The 20,137-nt window shown below is 42.8% G+C and overlaps 1 protein-coding gene across 1 annotated transcript; it reads left to right on the plus strand.

Annotated features, from left to right (window-relative positions):
• The first annotated feature begins 4,668 nt into the window (after nt 1-4,668).
• On the plus strand, nt 4,669-17,271 carry C4H1orf52 (chromosome 4 C1orf52 homolog). Its single transcript, XM_036753573.1, has 3 exons — nt 4,669-5,036; nt 5,692-5,896; nt 16,772-17,271. The coding sequence occupies exons 1-3, from the start codon at nt 4,755-4,757 to the stop codon at nt 16,840-16,842; spliced, it is 558 nt and encodes a 185-aa protein (XP_036609468.1). The 5' UTR covers nt 4,669-4,754; the 3' UTR covers nt 16,843-17,271.
• The last annotated feature ends 2,866 nt before the right edge of the window (nt 17,272-20,137 follow it).

Genomic DNA, 20,137 nt, shown 5'->3' on the forward strand with positions numbered 1-20,137 from the left:
CAATAGGAACATACCAAGATTAGCTCCAAATGGATATATGACAGATATCCATGTCTGAAATTAGAGGAGCAATGTAGAAATTACCTTTCAGATCTATGGGTAGAGAAATAGTACATGACTAAACAAGTGATGGGAACATGATAAAAGTGGACGATTTTGATTATACGAAATTTAAAAGTTTTTGCATAAATATAATAAAAATTAAAAGGGGAGTGGGTAAGGGGGATCTTTGCAACATATTTCTTCAATAAAGCTATAACTTTCAAGATACATATAAAAAATTGCTTCAAATTTATAAGACTAAGCCATTCCCCAAAAGATATATGGTCAAAGGATATGAACAAGCAGTTTTCAAAGGAAGAAATCCAAACTACGAACAATCGTAAGGAAAAACATTAAATCACTAGAGAAATGCAAATTAAAGCAACTTTGAAGTTGTACCTCACACTCACTGGCAAAAATGACAAAAGGAAAATAACAATACTAGGGAAACTGGGTAAACAACACACCAGCGTACTCTTAATGTGATTGTGAATTGCTGCAGCTAGTTGGGAATAATTTATAAAACTATATCTAAAGTTACCATACTGCATCCCCTCTGACCCTGCTAAACCACTACTAGGCCCGTACTCCAAAGATATCAGAAGAAAAGGAGCTCTGTGTGCAGAAATAAAGCATCTCTTTTTGTGTTAGCAAAAAAATCGGAAACTAAAAGGGGTGTTCCCTTGGTGAATGATCAAAATAAGTTGTGGCATACGATTGTAATTCAAAGTTGTAACAATGAGATGGACAATTTTAGAGTAAACTGAAAAGATTTATGAATGGATGCAGAGCTTAGTGAACAGAACCAAATAATTTATATGATGATAACATGGAGAAAAATGACGTTGAAAGAGCTTAGGATTCTAATCAATGAAATGATCAACCACAAATACAAATGAATGAGGGGCAGCTAGGTGGTGCAGTGGATAGAACACCCTCCCTAGAATCAGGAGCATCTGAGTTAAAATTAGGCTTCTGACACTAGCTGTGTAACCTTGGACGAGTTATTTAACCCCAATTCCCTCTCAAAAAAATAATAAAAATTATAATGCCTCCCAGTGACAGAAAGGAAATGAATTTGCCTTTTTTTTTTTTAACATAGCTAATGTGGGATTTGTTTTGCTGAACTTAATTAGTTATATATTGAGGATCTGGAGGTGTTTTGTTTATTTGCTTAACTGGGCTAGTAGGAGGGACTGATTAATTTTAAAAATACTTGAAAAAGATTTAAGAAGCAATAGCAAATCATAATTCCTCAGTTCTCTGTTAACTGGCTGTATCCAACATCCAACTTGGCCTGCAACCTCCTCTCTGCCACATTTTCCATTCTAGCCAAGCCACTCTTCCTACCATTGGCCACCTCTGTTCCTTAATACCTGTGAATATGTATTTGCTTTGGCTCTTGTTGGTTACTTCTCTGCTGATTTTCCACTTATTCAATCCAGATCTTTGAAAACATCTATGATAAATGACAGACCAATATGGGACACACACTTTTTTTTGTTTTGTTTTTTTCCCTGAGGGAGAGTGGCTGGACCTGTCATTTCATTTATGTGAGCAGCTCCCAGTATAGAAACAAGCCCCATTGCTGAAGATTGATAACTTACTGGTAACTTAGAATGAGTTGTAGAGGGGATCCCAAGGGGTTTGGCGACTTGCCCATGATTATATATGTTAGAGGCAGAATTGCCTCTATCTGGTATCTGGGACTTCCTGACTTGAAGGCCTACTTTCAATCTACTGTAGCTGATTCTCACAAATAGTAGAATTTGATACAGGAAAAAGCAGATAGTGAGTGCTCTAAGAGAATTTGGGGAGGGAGCAATAACTTTGAGTTGTGAAGTGAGTCTAGGTCTAGAACAGGGGTCTACAAGGAATTGAAGTTTACACATGAGCTGGGACTTGACTGGAAGAGAAGGATTTGAATAAGCAAATGTGGATTCTCATGGGATTGCTGTTCAGGTGGATGTCGTTTGGTAAGTACTGGGATGTGACGATCCTTTCAGATTATTTGAACCCTAATAATATCCAAAGCATCCAAACTGATTTTGCTCTGCTCTAAAAATGCCCTTTCTGTGTCAGCAACCTCAAAGACCTGATAAGATTGACAAGGGGTATCTTTCCTGTTGGTGACAGGATGTCTGAACCAGAACAGTGGGATTTCTCTTATCTTGATATTCTAGGGACATTTGCATCTTGGGATCATAATCTCTAAATGACATCACCTTGTCAATTGTCTTGTTCAACTAAGAAACTTCCTTACTTCTGATATGGAGATCATAAAATTGAGAGTTGGGACTAAAAATATATTTAAACCTTCTCATTCCTTTGTTCAGACAGTCCCAACTTAAGCTCTGGCACCTTGTATGTACAAGTAAGCTAGTTCACCTAGCTTTAAGGGAATAAACATTATGAATTTGCATATCACCTAGCTTGGCTACTTCCTTTTACCAAAGTTTCAGGTCAACAGATGAAATCAGGGGAATAGCTAACAGTCAATTGTGTCTATAGAATTATAAAAAAGGTCCCATGAAATAATGCTAAACTGGTAGATTGGAGTCCCAATTGTGGAAGACCTTAAGCACCACAAAAAGGAATTTGAACCACTGAAGGATCCCGAGCAGATGAGTGAGGTCATATTAGTATTAATGTTATTTGTACAGCTCTGTGAAGATTGGAGAACCCAAAGACAAGAAGACGTTAGGCTCTTGAAATAGCCCTAGTGAAAACGAATGAGGGTGGTGGTGTGAGTGAACCCAAGTTCATCTGTCAGGTGGCTTTGACCTCAAATAAGTAAACGATGCATATAACTTAGCTAGAATCATCCACCCAAAGCAGATAGTAACCAGGGTGTTTTTTTGAAGCACATAGAGGTTTGCCCAGGGCCACCCAGCTATTCATCTTTCGGAACGTGAGCTCTGGTTCTCCGGACCCCAGGTCTGGTCTTGCCCTCTCACAACACGTCTAGGACCTAGACCAGAACAATGCGGCCCAAGGATAGTGGATGCAGAGCTGGAGGGAACTCTAGAGATGAGGACAGTCAGAGATCAGGTGACAGCCTCGAGGTAACCCCCGAGCTAAGCAGCTGGGCGGATATTTGAAGGCAGGCTGCCTCTCCAGGTATGGGCACCTTTGTTGGGGGGTGAGGCGGAGGTCCGAGGTTGAGTGGGTGTGGGAGATGGGATTGCGGAATGGAAAGACCACTCAGGATAATGGTAAGGAGGGGCCTGGAGAGGAAGACCAGCGCCAGGAGGGGAGCGGAGGAGGGGTGCCCGAACACAAACTCGGGTTGTCGAGCGCCACACATTTATTAAGCCCCTACTGTGTGCCGGCACAGTTGGCCCACAGTCCAGCACCAACTTCGGACCGCCCCGCTGGCACACGCCACCTCCGGCAAGGATTTGAGTGTCCGGGACCAGCGTCTGCCCTTCTCGAACTAGAGAGAAGTAAGACTTTGCGTCCTCCTGAAAAGGCGAGGCTTCCCTGAGACCACACGCTCTGCATCGGGGGCGGAGCTTCCAGGAATGTGGGGCCCCGCCCCCGGGGGCGGTGCTTCCTCAATCTGCTCAGCCTCTTCTCCCGCCCCGAGGAAAGAGGCTTCCCCTGGCTGCTGGACCTGAACCAGCGAGGCTCCTCCACAAGGGGGACAGACCGAGGTGTTCCGAGGGGCGGGGCTTCCTCGCCTCTACACTGCGAAGCTCCTCCACTAGGGGGCGGGGCTCCTAACCCAGTTATTTCACTCGTGCCAGACTCTTCCTGACCCCTATTGGGTTTTTTCTGGAATGGTTTGCTAGTGCGTTCTTGAGCTTTTTTTACAGATGAGGAAACTGAAGCAAACAGGATTAAGTGACTTGCCCCGGTCACACAGCTACTTAAGTGTCTGAGGCCAGATTGGAGCTCAAGAAGTTGAGTCTTCCCGACCCGGCACTCCGCTACCTAGCCGCCCTTCTACCTAAATTTAGAGCGACGGTTCTCCAGGCCACCCTGGCCCTCCTGAAGGAGCGATCTTAGAGGCAGGGTTTCCCTCAGCAGAACAGCTCCCCCCGCCTCCAATAGGCGGGAAGTATGAGATCTGAGGGGGCGGGGCTTAGTCGACAGCGGCATACCGCCCCCTAAGAGGCGGGGCTTCCCAGTCACACACACACACGCACACACACACACACACACACACACACACACACACACACACACACACACACACACACACACACACACACACACACACACACACACACACACACACACACACACACACACACACCCCCCCCTCGGGGCGGGGCTTCTCCGGACGGGGCCGTCTCTCTCCCCATAAGGGACTGAACTTCCGGGCCGGGGCGGTCTGAGAGGGTGAGACTTCTTCAGCTGTGGGGCTCTCCCCACCCAAAGGGCGGGGCTTCCCAGGTTCCCGCTCCCCTGCGGGGAGGGGCTTCTCGGGACTGGGTGGTCTCTCTCTACAAGGGGCGGGACCTCCGGGCCAAGGCAGTGTGAGAAGGCGGGGCTTCCTCAGTCCAGCGGGGCCTCCTCCACGTTGGCCCCCTCCCCGGAGGCGGGGCTTCTCCGGCTCCGGGCAATCGGGGGACGCGCTGGGCGGGCGGGGCCGCTTCGGCTCTGCCACTTCCGGCTTTGCGCCTCACGGAGAGGGAGCCGAGGAGTAGGAGGCGGATCCGGTTCGAGATCGCGGCGGGATCCTCGCCGGGCTTTCGCTTGCCGCCATGGCCGCGGAGGAGAAGGACCCGCTCGGTTACTTCGCTGCTTACGACGGCAGCAGCAACTCAGGCTCGTCGTCGTCTTCGGAGGACGACAGCGAGCCCGAGGAGGCGGGCCGGGAGGCCCGGGAGCCAGCCAAGCCGGCCCCCGGGGGCGGCGCGGCCGAGGGAATGCGACTGCCCAAGCCGGACGAGCTGTTCCGGAGCGTGTCCCGGCCGGCTTTCCTCTACAATCCGCTTAACAAGCAGATTGACTGGGAGCGGCACGTCCGGAAGGCGCCGGAGGAGGTGAGTGAGCCCCTGCCGGCTCCGAGGTGCCGGACCCCCATTCTGCAGAGGGGAAAACCGAGGCTGCCGCCCCATGCCGCCGCCGGAAGGACCTCGGCGGTCACGCCTGCTGACAGAGGGGGAAACCGAGGCCCGGGTCCCACGGGGAGGAAGGGGCAGAGCCGGCCCTGACGCCAGGGCTCCTGGCTTCCCTCCCAGCGCTCCCCGCATCTCCCGACGGTGCATTTGTGGCTCTCACGCCCTCCCCAAGACCCCCCCCCCTTTTGGGGTCCCTGCCCTGACGCGATGCCCCTTCCCCAGAACCGGGTCCTGCGGGTTGTTGTCACGCTTAACCCCACGGAACCCCTATCAGGAGGAGGGGCTGCCCGAAGCCCCTCGATACCTCCTCTGGCTCACTGCCAGCCCGGGCTCGGGGCTGTCTCCGAAGGGAGATTCGTGCGGAGAAGCTCCAGACCCGGGGTTCGGGGAGGTGGGGAGCCTGGCCACGCTCATCCCCGAAGCAGGAACGCTCCGAGGTCCCCGGGAGAGCGCGCTGGGGTTTCTCGGTAAACTTTGTGCTGACGGACTGACGGACGGGATGCTCCCAGACAGGCACCATGGCCGGCACAGCCCGCAGCCTCACGTCTGTCACCCTCGTAATGTGTTTGTTCCGCAGCCCCCCAAAGAGTTCAGAGTGTGGAAGACCCACGCGGTGCCACCCCCCGAGACCTACAGCGTCAAGGAAAGGAAGCCACCGCCCCCTCCCGAGCTCGACATGGCCATCAAGTGGTCCAACATCTATGAGGACAACGGGGACGACGCCCCCCAGAATGCCCACAAAGTGAAGCTGCTGCCAGAGGGGGAGGAGACCTTGGAGTCAGGTAAGGAGCCTGAGGCCGCCGCAGCCCCGCAGCCTTGGGACCTTCATGTTATTCCTGAGAGCCAGGAAAGGTGGACGTTATTCCTGCTCTAGAGGTGACTAAACTGTGAAGCTCGGAGTAAGCCACTTGCCCAAGGTCGCGTGATCAGTGGGGGATTAATGGGGACTGGGAACCCTGGTCTTCTGACTGCAGAACCTCAAACACAGTGCTGTATTTTAGGAGCAACAGCTTGAAATTGGAGTGTATGTGTCTGTGTGCTTTAAGCAAGGAAATGAATGCAAAGGATGCAAAAGGATCTTAGAGCATAGGTTTAGAGTTGAAAGAAAGCTTAAAAACCACCAAGTCCAACCTCTCATTGTACAAAGGAGGAAGCAAGGCCAGAGAAAGTGATTTGCGGGAGGTCACTTAGTAAATAGCAGCCGAGATCTGAACCTAGGATTTCTGATTCCAAATTTAGCACAATTTTCCCGTGTGCCACAGCTGCTTCTATCATTGAATTGTCAAAGTGATTCATGATCATCTTCAGGTGACTTTTGGTTTTTTCAATAGAAGAAATACATTGAACTGGTTTTAAAGTGAACTGACTGATGGCCTGAAGTCCAAGGTCACTGCTATAGGTCAATAAGATTTTCTCCAGTGTCAAGTATGTTTCATAGATGTTCTATAATTAAGGTGACACAATTATTTATTCTTGCCTTGTGATTGCAGCTGTGAAAAACTAAAGCCACCTTTTTACATTAAAACAGTTGTACTAAGATTGGGACGAAAAAAGAAAGTGAACTTAACAGAGAACTTACTCCAAATAGTAACAGGAACATAGTGACAAAAGTATCTATGCTAGCCTGAGAAAAAATTTCATTATTTTTTGAACCAGATTTCTAGCCATTTTGAAATGAAGGGCCTTTTTTGCGCTTGTCATGCCTACAGATAGATATTAGAAGGAGGCGACTAAGATGACATTTCTCCCTTATTCATATTCTGGCCTGCTTTCTATTTTTTCTGAGCACATCAAAGGCACATGAATAATTGACACTCAACATAGTGAGAAACATTTTTAACAAGTAGATAACCCCATAGAAATTTAAAGAGCTTAGCTAAAGTGGGTTATTTATAGAGCTACGATGTTTTGTTCTTTTCAAAATTATATAAAATGCCCTGTTGAATAAGCAGAGCCTGTGAGGTCTGGTCTCTTGGAAACTCCTGGGAAGCAGCTCTATCTTTATAATAAAGGTACTAAGATGGATGTTTCATAATAGAGGGCCATAGTTCTGAGGCTGGAGATAGCCTGAATTATATCAAAGTGAAGACCAAAAGGTTGGGTTTCTTCTGACTTGGTGCTTCCAGGATGCTGCAGGCAAAATTTTACCTTTTTTCCCCGTATCATTCTTCTATATTCGTGAGAAGTTCAGAACTTAGAGTTTCATACAGGGACATTCAAAAGCAGAAGGGTTCAATTTAATCAGAATTAAGATATTTCATAAGATTAACTAGCAGTCCTAGAAAATTAGTTTCTAAAGAATAATAATAATAATAACTAGCATTTACATAGCACTGTAAGGTTTGCAGAACACTTTACAAAGATTTCACTTTGTCCTCACCACAACCCTGGAAGGTAGATCGTATTATTATCACTATTTTACAGATGAGGAACCTGAGGCAGATTGAGGTTAATGATTTACCGAGGGTCATATAGCTAGTAAATGTGCGAGGCTGGATTTGAACTCAGGTCTTCTGTGCCTCCAGGTCCAATGCTCTATCTACTGCACTAACTAGCAAAAAAAGAAAGAAAGAAATTAATAAAAATTATTATTTTATTCTTTAGTGTGACCTTGTTCTTGTTAGGCACTATGTATAAATGACACATTTTTATCTCTAATGAACTTTGGGATAAATTTTAGCCTTCAGTAGTTTCCTCACATTTTTGTAGAAGTAAACTTTGCTACTTAGCTACATAGAGTGATTTATGAAAGCTCATATAGCCAAAAATGACAATATAGTAGTAAATTTAGCTTGTGAAATTTGGTGTGTCCTCTACCTTCTGGTCAAGGAATTCTTAATCCAGGAAGTGTGTGTGTGTGTGTGTGTGTGTGTGTGTGTGTGTGTGTGTGTGTGTTGCCATCCTCCTCCATAGATCATTGTAGCCTGGAGGCAACTCTTGGCGTTTAAAAGCCATACCAGCAGGAACAAGCTCTGGATTGAGAAGTCAAGCTGAAAAGGTAGGGGTCTGGTAATGAATTCAACAGTCAGTCAACAAATATTAGGTCCCTACTATGTGCCAGGCACTGTGTATACGCTATGGATACAAATACAAAAAAAATGAAACTATCTCTGCCCTGAAGGAGCTTACATTTTATCGAGGCAAACAACATGTATGTATATATAGAAATTCATATATTTTCCTGGAATCAACAGGAAGGCACTAGAGTTTGTGGAGTGAGAGAAAGACATGGTCAGGATACAAAATTATTTTGTAGGGAGAAGATGCTGCAATTAAATTTGCTTTTTTTTTTTTTTAAAGAAATCATCAACTTGAAATACATCAAGAAACATAAACTTTAGGATTGTTAGCTAAGGCACGATTCATCAGTGGGTTGATAGTGATTTTTCGGCCACAATAACTCGTGATGATTATCTATGAATTATAAAGTGATTACCTTCATTCATTCATTCATTCATTCAACAAGCTCTTAATAAACACCTAGCACTGTACACTGGAAAGAACACTGGCTTTGAAGCCGGAGGGACCTATATTCAAATCTTGCCTCTGACATTTACTTCTTGTGTGACCCTGGGCAAGTTATTTAACCTTATTGGGCCACAGTTTCTTAATTTGTAAAATGAAGAAGTTGAACTAGAGGGCATCTGAGATCCCAGGTGCTAGGTACCATTCCAAACATTTGTAATGCCAGGTTAAAAATGAAGTAGTACATATCTCAAAGAATTTAGATTCCATTGGGAAAAACAACATATAGATAGAAAATTAAATATAAAACATATCCAGGGTATGTCATTTCTGGGGTGAAAGTCTTTGGAAGTGGTGATGAGGGGATCAGGCCATCCAGCCTACTGTTCTAACCTTCTTATATATTATTCCCCTTCACTCAGTTGTCCAAACAGTCTTTCATTCCTAACACTATCTCTTGACCTTCTTCGTTTGTACTGGCTGCTGTCTGTGCCTAGAATGCACTTTTTCCTTACCTTTGCCACTTAAAATACCCAGTTTCCTTCAAAACTCAGTTCAAGTATGACCTTCTACATAAAGCTTTTCCTGATCCTTTTCTCCTAGTTGGTAGCACCTTCTCCCCACAAAACTACCTTGTATGTGTTTTACTTATAGATGCATATATTTGTCTCTACTGTTAGAATATAAGCTTCTTGAGAGCAGGGACTGTTTCATTTTTGTCTTGTATCCCTAGGACTGAGCACAATGCTTGGTACTTAATAAATGCTTATTATTTGATTGGTGTGGCACTTGAGCTGAGGTCTGAGGGAACCTAGGGATTCTAAAAGGTGAAATGAGAAGGGTATGTATTCCATACTGGCAATATGACAGGAACATGGCCAGAGTATATCAGGGTGAGTGTGGGAACATGTAGATTACAGTGAATTCTCACCATCCAAGAACTCAAGGGTCGAGGGCAGAGCTAGAGTGCCTGGGGGAGGGTGGGGCACAGCAGCATTACTAGTAGATGGCCAGAGAGGGAATGATCAAAAGGGCAAACTCTGAGAGGGGATGAGATGAAGGGCACAAGTAGACGGGTTAGTATTTGAGACTAGAGCAAAGGAGTAGTGTCAGGGATGAGGCTAAGGTGATTTGAAATGTAGAATGGGAGAGAAGAAAGAGCTTGCAAAGCATGACCTTAATTTTTTTTTTGTTAAGTAGTTGGCAAGGTCCTTTACTGAGAGGAAGGGAGGAGAGGTGGTGCAGGTGGCTTGAGAGGAGGAAAAGAGTTTGGAACAGACTCTGAGGAGAGGAGGTTAGAGAGTCACTCAGAGAAAGGTAAAAAGATTGACTTGCAAAGAAAGGAGCCTTCCTTCATCAGCAGCATGAGGAGGAGCAAAGAAGGCTGATGGTGGAAGCAATCCCAGCCTTAGAGAAGAATGAGTGGCAATAAGACAATTGTCAGGTGATTTGGGGGTGGGGGGGCAGGGTAGAAGATGATGTCAAGTTGGCCTGATTAGCTGTAGGGTAAAGCTTTAGGAGAGACAAAAGTGAGGCCAGATAAGAGTTGATGGCTTGGAGAAGTGGGGGGGGGGGGGGGGGGGGGGGGGGTATAGTGTGATTGGAGGCTGCTGTGTAGGAGCAGATGTAGGAGGAATGAAGGATAGAGAGACGTCAGAATAGGAGATATGGTCCGAAGACTATCAGTTTCGTAGCTAGTCAATGTGAAGCCTTTGTGAGTGAAGATGAGCCCAAGAATATGGCCCTTTCTCTGGATCAACTGGGAAGCAAGGGTTTCAGCCTGTCAGCAGAGGTGGGGCCTACTCTGACAATGTGGCTGGTTTTTAATCTCTGTCAGCTGAGTAGTTAGGACTTTACTAGAATTAGAACAGTTTGAATTTATTTGAATCCCACTTTCTTTGGATCAAATCATTATCCCATAATAACAAACAGAATATTTTTGATTTGCACTCTTCTTTCTTCAGGAGCTACATTCTTTAAGCAAATGTTTATTGACTGTCACTAGGTAGCAGTAAATCAATAGACATTATGATTGAGTTTCTGAATTGAAAAGGACTTGATCCTCCAATGGGAAGAGGATATGATTGATACAGCATCAATAGAGCAAGCTTTTTTGAGCTGTTCCTTAAGGAATAGTAGTCATCTGAATTGAAATAGATTTGCAGATTGATCTATGTAGTCTCAAAATATCCTTTGAACATATTATGTATCAACAAAAATATTGGATTTCAAGTGTAATAAAAAAATCTACAGTTTATTACTTTGCAGTTACAAAGTATTTTCTAAATTTATTTTACCACTAATAGAAGTCAAATTAGGCAAACCTGATTTAGAAATAAACTCTCCCATTATCTAGCTGAATGCCTTTGTACAAATCATTTTACTATGTTGGTTCATATTTTTCCCATCTTTAAAATGGGGGTGACAATACTCATACTGCCTACCCTACAGAACCATTAGGAAGAAAATGTAAAAATGAGAGGCTGATGATTTCCATTACATGAAATTGGAAAGTTTTTGCAACGATAAAATTAATGCAAGTAAAGTAAGATGGGAAATGATTGACTAGAAAAAGAAATCTTTCTATCAGATATCTCTGATAAGGGTTTGATATCCATGATATGTAGGGAATTAACCCAAATGTAAGATCAAAAGCATTTCCCCAATAAGTAAGTAGTCACAGTAGGCAAACAGTTGTTAAAAGAAGAATCGCAAACTTATGCTATATATATATTTAGTTATGTATTTGTCGTTTCACTCATTAGAACGTTAGCTCTTTGCAAGTAGGGATTATTTCATCTTTGTGCTTGTATTTCTGTTGACTAGCACATAGTAGGTCCTTGTAAATATTTATTGATTCATTAACAGCCATATGAAAGAATTCTACAGTTCCCTTAATTATAATAGATAATGCAAATCAAAACAACTCTGAATTTCTATCTTGTACCCAGCAAATTGGCAAAGATGACAAAATTGAGAATACTTAATGTGTGAACAGTTGTTGAAAAATGAGCACACTTTTAATAGGACTTGGAGCTGTGAATTGTTCCAACCGTTCTGGAGAACAATTTAGACTATGCTAAGAAGGTGAATAAAATGCCTGTCTTCTTTGAACCAGGAGATTCCATGGTTTCAAGGAGGCCAATGATAAAAACACAGGCCTCATAGCAGCATTTTTTTTAGGAGTGAAGACTTGGAAATGAAGCAGATGTCCTTTGATTGGGGAAGTACAGTACATGAGTATAGTGGAATGTTACCTTTGGTGTAAAAACAAAGACTGATAAAATCAGAGAAACATGGGAAGACTAATAAATTGATGCAAAGTGAACAGAGCCAGGAAAACAATATTCACAATGATTTGCCACAATGTAAAAGGAAGAAACAACCCTAAAACAATTAAAACTAAGTGCTATGAAATTATAAGTCAAACAGTCCCAAAGAAAAGATAGGAAAAGGTACCTCCCTCCCTTCTTTGCAGAGGTGAGAGTCTATGGATATGGAACACCTTAGATAATGTCAGGATTTTTTCAGTGTATTGGTTAATTCTGCTGACTTTATTTTTTTCTTTATTTTAATTTATTATAAAGGATGGCTCTCTTGTAAGGGGCCAGGCTACACTGGAAAATGTAGGTGATATAAAAACAAATGATGTAAAATTATTTTTAAGGGGGAAAAAGAAAATGAGGGGGTTTAAATTAGATGATTCCTGTGGTCTAAGTTTTAATTCAGCATTCTCTGATCAACTGAAGAGGCCCTGTTTCCATATATGGGTGTTTGCAGTAGTGTTAGTCATAACAATAGTATTGTGTATTCCTAAAGTGAGTTACTAAATAAAACAACTTTGTCATAATGCTCATATAAATTGGTAGTACTTCATAAATATACCATTACTGGTGTCTCTCCACAGTTATATTTAGCTAATACATCTCAATTCCCCTCATCCCCAAACCATTATTTATTGTTCATCAGTATTGGGACTACCATTAACTTTCTCCTGATTTGTAACCCTGGTCTTGTGGATTATCTTTAGCCCTTCCTTTTCACCTTGGTCACTGGACCTGGATCTGGGCTCTGCCACTTACCCATGTGACCTCTTTGGGCCTAAGTTTCCTCATCTTTTATAAAATGGGGAATTGGACTTTATCATATCTGAGGTCCTTCCTGTAGTTAGTTTTATGATGCTCTGATCCTTTCCAGTTCTAAATCAGTGATCTGATGAACTTCTCCTACCTGATTAGCTACCACGCCTTGTCTGTTCCATCTCCAGCATCTCAGCATCATAGGATTGAGGTGTGGAAATTAGAATCTGACTAGTCTGATCCTTTTTTTTAATTTTATGGATGAGAAAACTGAGACCCGGAGAAGGCAAGCAGCTTTTCCAAGGTCACATAGCTAGTAAGAGCCCAGAATGGGCTTTGAACCCACATTCTCCTTGAGTCCTTAATGCATTCTCTTCTTTTTTCATTGTCACAGCCTTAGTCAATTCCTCATTACTGTACACCTACTACTGGGGCAGCTAGGTGGCACAGTGAGTAGAGCACTGGCCCTGGAGTCAGGAGGACCTGAGTTCAAATCCAGCCTCAGACACTTGACACATGTACTAGCTGTGTGACCTTGGGCAAGTCACTTAACCCCAATTGCCCTGCAAAAAAAACCAAAAAACAAAAAAAAAACTATACACCTACTACTGTAGTAGTCTCTTAAGAGGACTTCTAACTTCACTCTGTCCTTGCTTGAGTCTGTCTCAAACTGCTGCTAGAGTAACCTTTCTGAAAGGTCTAGTCATGTTATTTCTCCACTCAAAAAATCTGCTTTGGCTCCCTATTGCAGTCAGGTTAAGTTCAAACTCCTGTAGCTTGCTTTCAAGACCCTCTAACATCAAGTACCAAGCTGTCCGTTTCTAGCCTTATATACTATTACTCCTCTTTATCTCTTCAATTTTCCATCCAAATTGAACTCCTCTCTGCTTCCCTCTCATGCTTTTTGCTGTGGCCTGTATGCCTTTACTCATACTAATCCTTGGAATTAATTCCCTCCCCCTCATTACTTTAAAACCCAACTCTTTTCCTTGAAGCCTTTCAAATCAATGGAAGCCTCTGATCAATCATGATTTCCCCTCTTGGTCCTCACATAGGATTTTGTCTTGTAGCCCTTTCATACACTCAGTTGTAAAATCTGACCGCCAAATCTATATATTCTGCCCTAATCCCTCTCTTGTTCCCGAACCTTAGTGCTTCATCATCAGCTTTCCACTGGATATCTCTGCCTGGATGTCCTACTGACATGTTAAACTCAGTGTTTCTAAAATGGAACTCATTGTCTTTTTATTTAAACCAACATTTTCTCCAGATTTGCCCATTTCCTTTTTTAAAATTGATGCCATTTATTTTTATCACATTCATTTCCATGTATTTCTCCTCTCCTGCCCAGCCAGGGAGCCATTACAAAGGAGATGGTACCAGAAAGAACCCTGAAGGAAGAGAAGAATTTTAACACATAGAGATGAGGATGTGCATTCTAGGCATGTATGATGGCCTGCTAGGATGCCCAAAGATGGGAGATCCCATGTCCAATGTGAGGAACAGCAGGTAATCCAGTTTGGCTAGAGGGGAGTAATGTGAATGAGGTTGGAAAGGTAGGTTGGAGCCAGATGGTAGAGGATGCTGAGTGCCAGGCTGAAGAGCTATGTGGGTTCTTTGTTTTGTTTTGTTTTATCTCAGAGGCAATATGGAATCACATATTTGAACATAAGAGGCACATGAAGAGCTTTGTGCATGGGAAAATAATCTGTGTGTAGGATAGATTGGAGCTGGAGAGAATGGAAGCAGGGACATCACTTTAGGTTTTCCCAGTGGCCCAGGAAGAGATAATAAGACCTTGAACCTTGGGTGGTGACTGTGAGGTTGAATGGTCACAGAGGTGAAAAACATTGTGATGGGAGGATCAAAACTTGGTGTCTGAGTGGAAACATGACTGAGGTTGTGTAACTTGAAAGGTGGTGATCCCATCAACAGAAATTGGGAAGCTGGGAGGAGGGGCAGATTTATAAAGGAGGATGTTGGGTTCCATTTTTGACATGTTTAAGTATTCTTGGAACATCCAAGTGGACATTTCCAGAAGTGCCATATGAAATATGAAATTTTTGCTAAGGCTAATGATTGGTTGTGCTGGATCTGTGCAGAGGTAATCCTTGAAGTCATGTGAGCATTTGGGATCCAAAGGAGAGAGTTTTTAGAGAGAAGAAGTCTTAGGACAGTTTGGGCTTGAAGCACCCACTTAGAGGATGAGAAGAAGGGGAGATAGAGGAGTCACTGGATAGGTGGTAGAACCAGAGAGAACACTGTCACAGAAGCCAAGTCACAAATGGGGGAGTACCTAGGAAGAATTAACTCAAGGGCTTCAGAAAGCTGAAGGAAAATGAGATTTGAGAAAAGGCTGTGAGGTTTAGTCATTAAGATGTCACTGGTGACCTTGGAGAGAGGTCCTGTCAGTTACTCAACATGATTTAGTAAACACTTATTATGTGTCAGGTACTGTATTAAGCACTGGGGTTACAAAGAAAGGCAAAAATAGCCCCTCCAGGAGCTCACATCCCAATGAGGGAAACATTATGTGAATAGTTGGAACATATAGGATAGAGAGAGAGTAGATGGAAGCTGATCTCAGAGGGGAAGGTTCTCATGGAGTAGGGCTTGGAGTGGCTGGGGCGGAGGACACCGAGAAAGGCCTTCTGCAGAAGGGAGCATTTGAGAGGTGTCTTGAAAGAAGCTGGGAAACTAAGAGGTGAGAAGCTCATTGAGATACCGGGTATAGCCAAAACAAAGGCACAGAAATGAGATGGAACAGGAAAAACCCCAAGTAACTGATGGGGACCTACAACACTTGGCTTAGTAGCTGAATCATAGGAACTTGGATGCAGTGAGAGTGACTTTTTAGACTAATAATTGTGTGTTGGGAACACATTCTGGTACTGTCTCATCTTGTATACCCTCTATGAAAGGAAATCGAAATTGGTGTCGGCACTTAGCATAGTTGTTGTTCCATCCTCTCCAAATGTTTGTGAGTCCATTTGGGGTTTGTTTGACAAGGATACTGGAGTGGTTTGCCATTTCCTTCTGCAGCTCATTTTACAGATGAAGAAACTGAGGCAAACAGGGTTCAGTGACTTGCCCAGGGTCACACAGCTAGCAAGTGTCTGAGGCCAGATTTGAACTCAGGAAGGTGAGTCTTCCTGACTTCAGGTCCAGCATTGCTTAGCACAGTACCTGGATTAGAGTATGCCGTTGATTGATTGTATAACCCCTAATTGTGAGTAACTTACTCTAGACCCAAGGTGTAAAGTGGTTTGTTCCCTTGATTTTATATTTTTCTTATGAGTAGCAAAGAAAACAACTTGAAACAAGGAAGATTGTTCATAGAAAGTCATTTAACCGTTTAAAAGTTACAAGGGCAGCACTGTAGAAAGAAGAAGGTTGACTCAGTGCACCAAGGTTCAAATCCTGCCTGTGTGACCCGAGGCAAATCTTAATGCATTTCTGTGCCTCTGACTCCTCATCTGGACTGGATAGCCTCTGAGGTCCCTTCCACCTGTAGATCAATGATCTTATGGTAGGTATATCCTTGAAAAAGAGGAAGTAATTTGTATAATGGGAAAAAAGCACTTGAATTTGGAATTGGGAGATGTGGGTTCAAATGCTGGTTCTGTTGCCAACCTGTGTGATCTCAGGCAAGTCACTTCCTTTCTCGGTGCCTGTTTCCTCGTCTACAAAAAAATGGAGGGGGCTGCACTAGAAAGGCTTCTTCCAGCTCTAGATTACTAATGATTAAGGAAAGAGTGTCTCGTTATTGTAAACAGTGGTCCTGATCACTCCACTGTCCTGCAAAAGCATGTGCTGTGTGATATTATATAAGTTAACTGTAAGCTTGGGGGAAAAAACTTTCTAATTTCCTGACCTTAAAATTACACTGCTATAAATAATTTACTTTGTGTGCTTAAAATACTTCAAATGAAAGGTTTCCTTGTTTTCATGTTTTACGTTATTGAAGTAAAAGAACATGTTTTCATTTTTTGCAAATTAGCTTTGGGAGGTATTTAACCACTGTAGTCATGAGTATGAAGGGGAATAGTAATGGAATTTCTGATGTGAATATTCACAATTACTGATCAAAACAATTTTCTTTCCTTTTTAAAGATGATGAAAAAGATGAACCTACTTCAAAAAAACGTAAAGTGGAAACTGAACAAGGAAAGAAGAAGAAGTAGAAAAGAGTGCACACTGTGAACGTTGGAGTGGGAAATGTGCAGTTGGAAATCCAGACAGTATTGGGCTTTTCAGAATTTCCATAAAGCATCTTCTCTTTTGGAAAGCACACACATTAGTCCGGCAGTAGAAACTTTCCACTGAAGGGTTAAAGGTTCGTTAAAAACTCATCATTATTGCAAACATTGTGACTTTGTGATTGTGGAAGTTATCAGTCTTGGTGGAAACACTGGGGCCTTCACAAAATTAGTGACTTGCTCTGAGAATTTTATTATTTGTTGACCTGCCATTGTTTTTTGGAACCTTTTATAACAGAATGTATTTTAAAAGTAAATATATTGTACATGTACTGTGAACTGATGAGGTGCTTTTCCAAAATTGTTTGTACAGTGTAAATAGATCGTGGAAATAAAATTAATTATTCAATATTACCTCATTTTAAATTCATGTACTGAAAAGATCCAAGTTGGTGGCTACCGTCAATACCCACCTTCTCTGGTGCCATATCCACATAAATGTTTAGTTCAATTAAACAGACATTTATTAGACACCTGTATGGAGAGCATCGGGTTTTAGATGAGGTGGGGAAAGCTCCTTACGGGCAGGCGGGAATGGCTTGATTTTTGTTTTTATATTCCCAGAATTCACCACATTTCCATATTGGCCATATCCAAAAACCTGTCTCAGTCTGAACTCTGAGTCCATCACCTCTGTCAGGAGGTGAGGTTCATCATGAGGCCTCCTTCATTCTTTGCCTCCCCAAAAAGCACTTTTCAATATTTTTGTACATCTGTAAGGTTTGCTTTGCTGAGGACTAATCGCTCCCTTAATCTATCCTCTCCTTTGTTCCCCTTCTTCCTTTTCCTTTTTCATTTCTGTTTCTCTGCTGAATGATTTGTATTTCTGTATTCAACAATGTTTGAGCGGCCAGGTGGCCCAGTGGATAGAACGCTCGGCCTGGTGTCAAAAGGACCTGAATTCAAATTTGACCTCAGACATGTGACCCTGGGCAAGTCACTTAACCTTGTTTGCCTTAGTTTTCTTATTTGTAAAATGAGCTAGAGAAGGAAATGACAAATCACTCTACCATCTGTGCCAAGAAAACCCAGATGGGGTCATGAAGAGTCAGACGTGACTGGAATGACTTAACAACAAAAATTCAACCATGTATATGTTTCCCTCCTTCACTCATTTAGATGAGAGTGAGGTCCAAGTGTCAGCTGTTCCCCCGTACACCTTCCTCCTTATTTACATTGATTTCTACTAGTCTACCCTAATTATGAGATAATTTTCCTCATCCTTCCTTTCCCAAACCCTGCCTGGTGTATTCTTCCCCTGCCTTTCCATTCTTCTGTTAAGATTATCAAAATTTACCAGAACCACTCCCAAGTGCTCTACTTGGATTCCCTCTAGGATCCCTGATAAGATTCTGAGGGGACAGATATTGTCTTCCCATAGAAGAATTTAAGTGATTTAGTTCCTCATGATTATTCACTTATGCTTACCTTTTTATGTTTCTCTTGACTCCTGTGTTTGCACTTCAAAATTTCTTTGTAGCTCAGGTCTTTTCAACAGGAATGCTTGGAAATTCTGTATTTCATTAAAGGTCTATTTTCTTCCCCTGTAGCATTATACGCAATTTTGCTAAATAAGTTATTCTTGGTTGTAAGCCTATATTCTTTACCTTTTAGAATATCATAGTCTAAGCTCTCTACTCCTTTATACTGGTGGTTGCTAAATAACCTATGATCTTAGCTGTGGCTCCTCAGTACTTGAATTCTTTCTAACTACAGTATTTTTTCTTTGTCCTATAAGCTCCTGATTTTGGCTATAATGTTCCTAAAAGTTTGCATTTTGAAGTTTCTTTCAGGAGACAAGTGATGTATTTAAAAAAAAAAATTCCACTTTGCCCTTTGGTTCTAAGAGATCTGGGCAGTTTTCTTTGAAGATTTCTTTTCTTTTTCTTTTCTTTTTTTTTTTTTGGTCATGGCTTTCAGGTAATCTGATGATTCTTAAATTATCTCTCTTTAATGTTTTCTAGGTCAGCATATTTTGCTATGACATATTTACATTTCATTCTTTTTTTCAGTCTTTTGACTCTTTTAATATTTCTTGTTGTCTTATGAAGTTATCATCTTCCACTTAAGGGTTGCCCAACCTTAGGTTTTTATTGAAACAATAGACAATATATTTTGATTCGCCATTTTAGTGAGAGCTCTGTGGTAACTCAGCTTCATTTACTAAAATATTTATGTAAATTTCTAGGCTTGTAGGTGGGCAGTATAAATCGCACTGTGAGTGGGCTGGGCCCACGTTCGGCCCAGGCCGTATTTAGGACAGCCCTGTTCTACTTGGTCCATTCTAGTTTTCAGGGATTTGTTGCTTGGGCAAGGTTTTATACCTCTTGGTTCCAGCTATAAATTCCCTTTCTATATCTTTATTCCATAGCTGTCATTTCCTTTCCAGTTTTCTTTTCCTCTGGTGCTCTAATTTCATTTATAAAACTTCTAAAAAATATTTTAAACTCTTCATCCGTTTTAGGAATTCCTAGTTGAAATTGTGCTCGAGCTGTGTTCTCCTTTGAGGCTTTGCTTGTCAATATTTTGCAGTCATTTTCTCCTGGATTTGTGTCAGGAGCATCCTTCTCACCATAACAGCTTTTTACGGTTGGATTCTTTTTTTATTTGTTCATTTTTCTAGTCTACTTCCTGACCTTATGTTAGAGCCAGTCTCTGCACACTTCTGGAGGGAATATCTGGGCTGGTCCTGCTGTTTCTTCCATTAATTGAGTGTCATATTAGCCAAGCCTCAGTGACAACTCAGGCTGAGGACCTGCAAGTTTTCAATGTTCCCAAAGTAGTTTGATACAGGATAAAGAGATCACTGGCCCCTGGATCGAGCACTGCCAGTTCCTGACTTGGGTTAGGGTCTGAGCAACAAGCCCGTGGACTCATTTCATTTGGAGTTCTGGTAAACTGGTGCTGAACTCAGCCAGCTGGGAAGTTCTGATGGTTCAGGGGAATAGAACTGCAGGCTCTCCTTTGATCTTGGATTCCTTTTCTGGTTATTTCTCTGAAGGTTTCAGATTAGGCCTGAGACCTTCCTCCACTCCTGAGTTGAGAACAACATGGTGGCTGCATGCTTCTGAACTTGCTCTCTCCTTGCTCTATACGCAGCCTGAGACCTGTGATGACTCCTTACCCTAGAACACCACACTTGAGCACAGGTCCCCTCCTTAGTGCCCCCTGGATCTGTGACCCTGAACTGAATAGCGAACAACAGCTTCCAGGTGGTACC

The sequence above is a fragment of the Trichosurus vulpecula genome, chromosome 4 (genome assembly GCF_011100635.1).
Source record: "Trichosurus vulpecula isolate mTriVul1 chromosome 4, mTriVul1.pri, whole genome shotgun sequence".
NCBI lineage: Eukaryota > Metazoa > Chordata > Mammalia > Diprotodontia > Phalangeridae > Trichosurus > Trichosurus vulpecula.

What these genes read in the sequence shown, in the direction of transcription:
- C4H1orf52 (XM_036753573.1), top strand. Translation starts at nt 4,755, where the DNA reads ATGGCCGCGGAGGAGAAGGACCCGCTCGGTTACTTCGCTGCTTACGAC. An exon ending in TCCGGAAGGCGCCGGAGGAG is followed by an intron (nt 5,037 to 5,691) that starts GTGAGTGAGCCC and finishes TTTGTTCCGCAG; the next exon opens with CCCCCCAAAGAGTTCAGAGT. An exon ending in GGAGGAGACCTTGGAGTCAG is followed by an intron (nt 5,897 to 16,771) that starts GTAAGGAGCCTG and finishes TCCTTTTTAAAG; the next exon opens with ATGATGAAAAAGATGAACCT.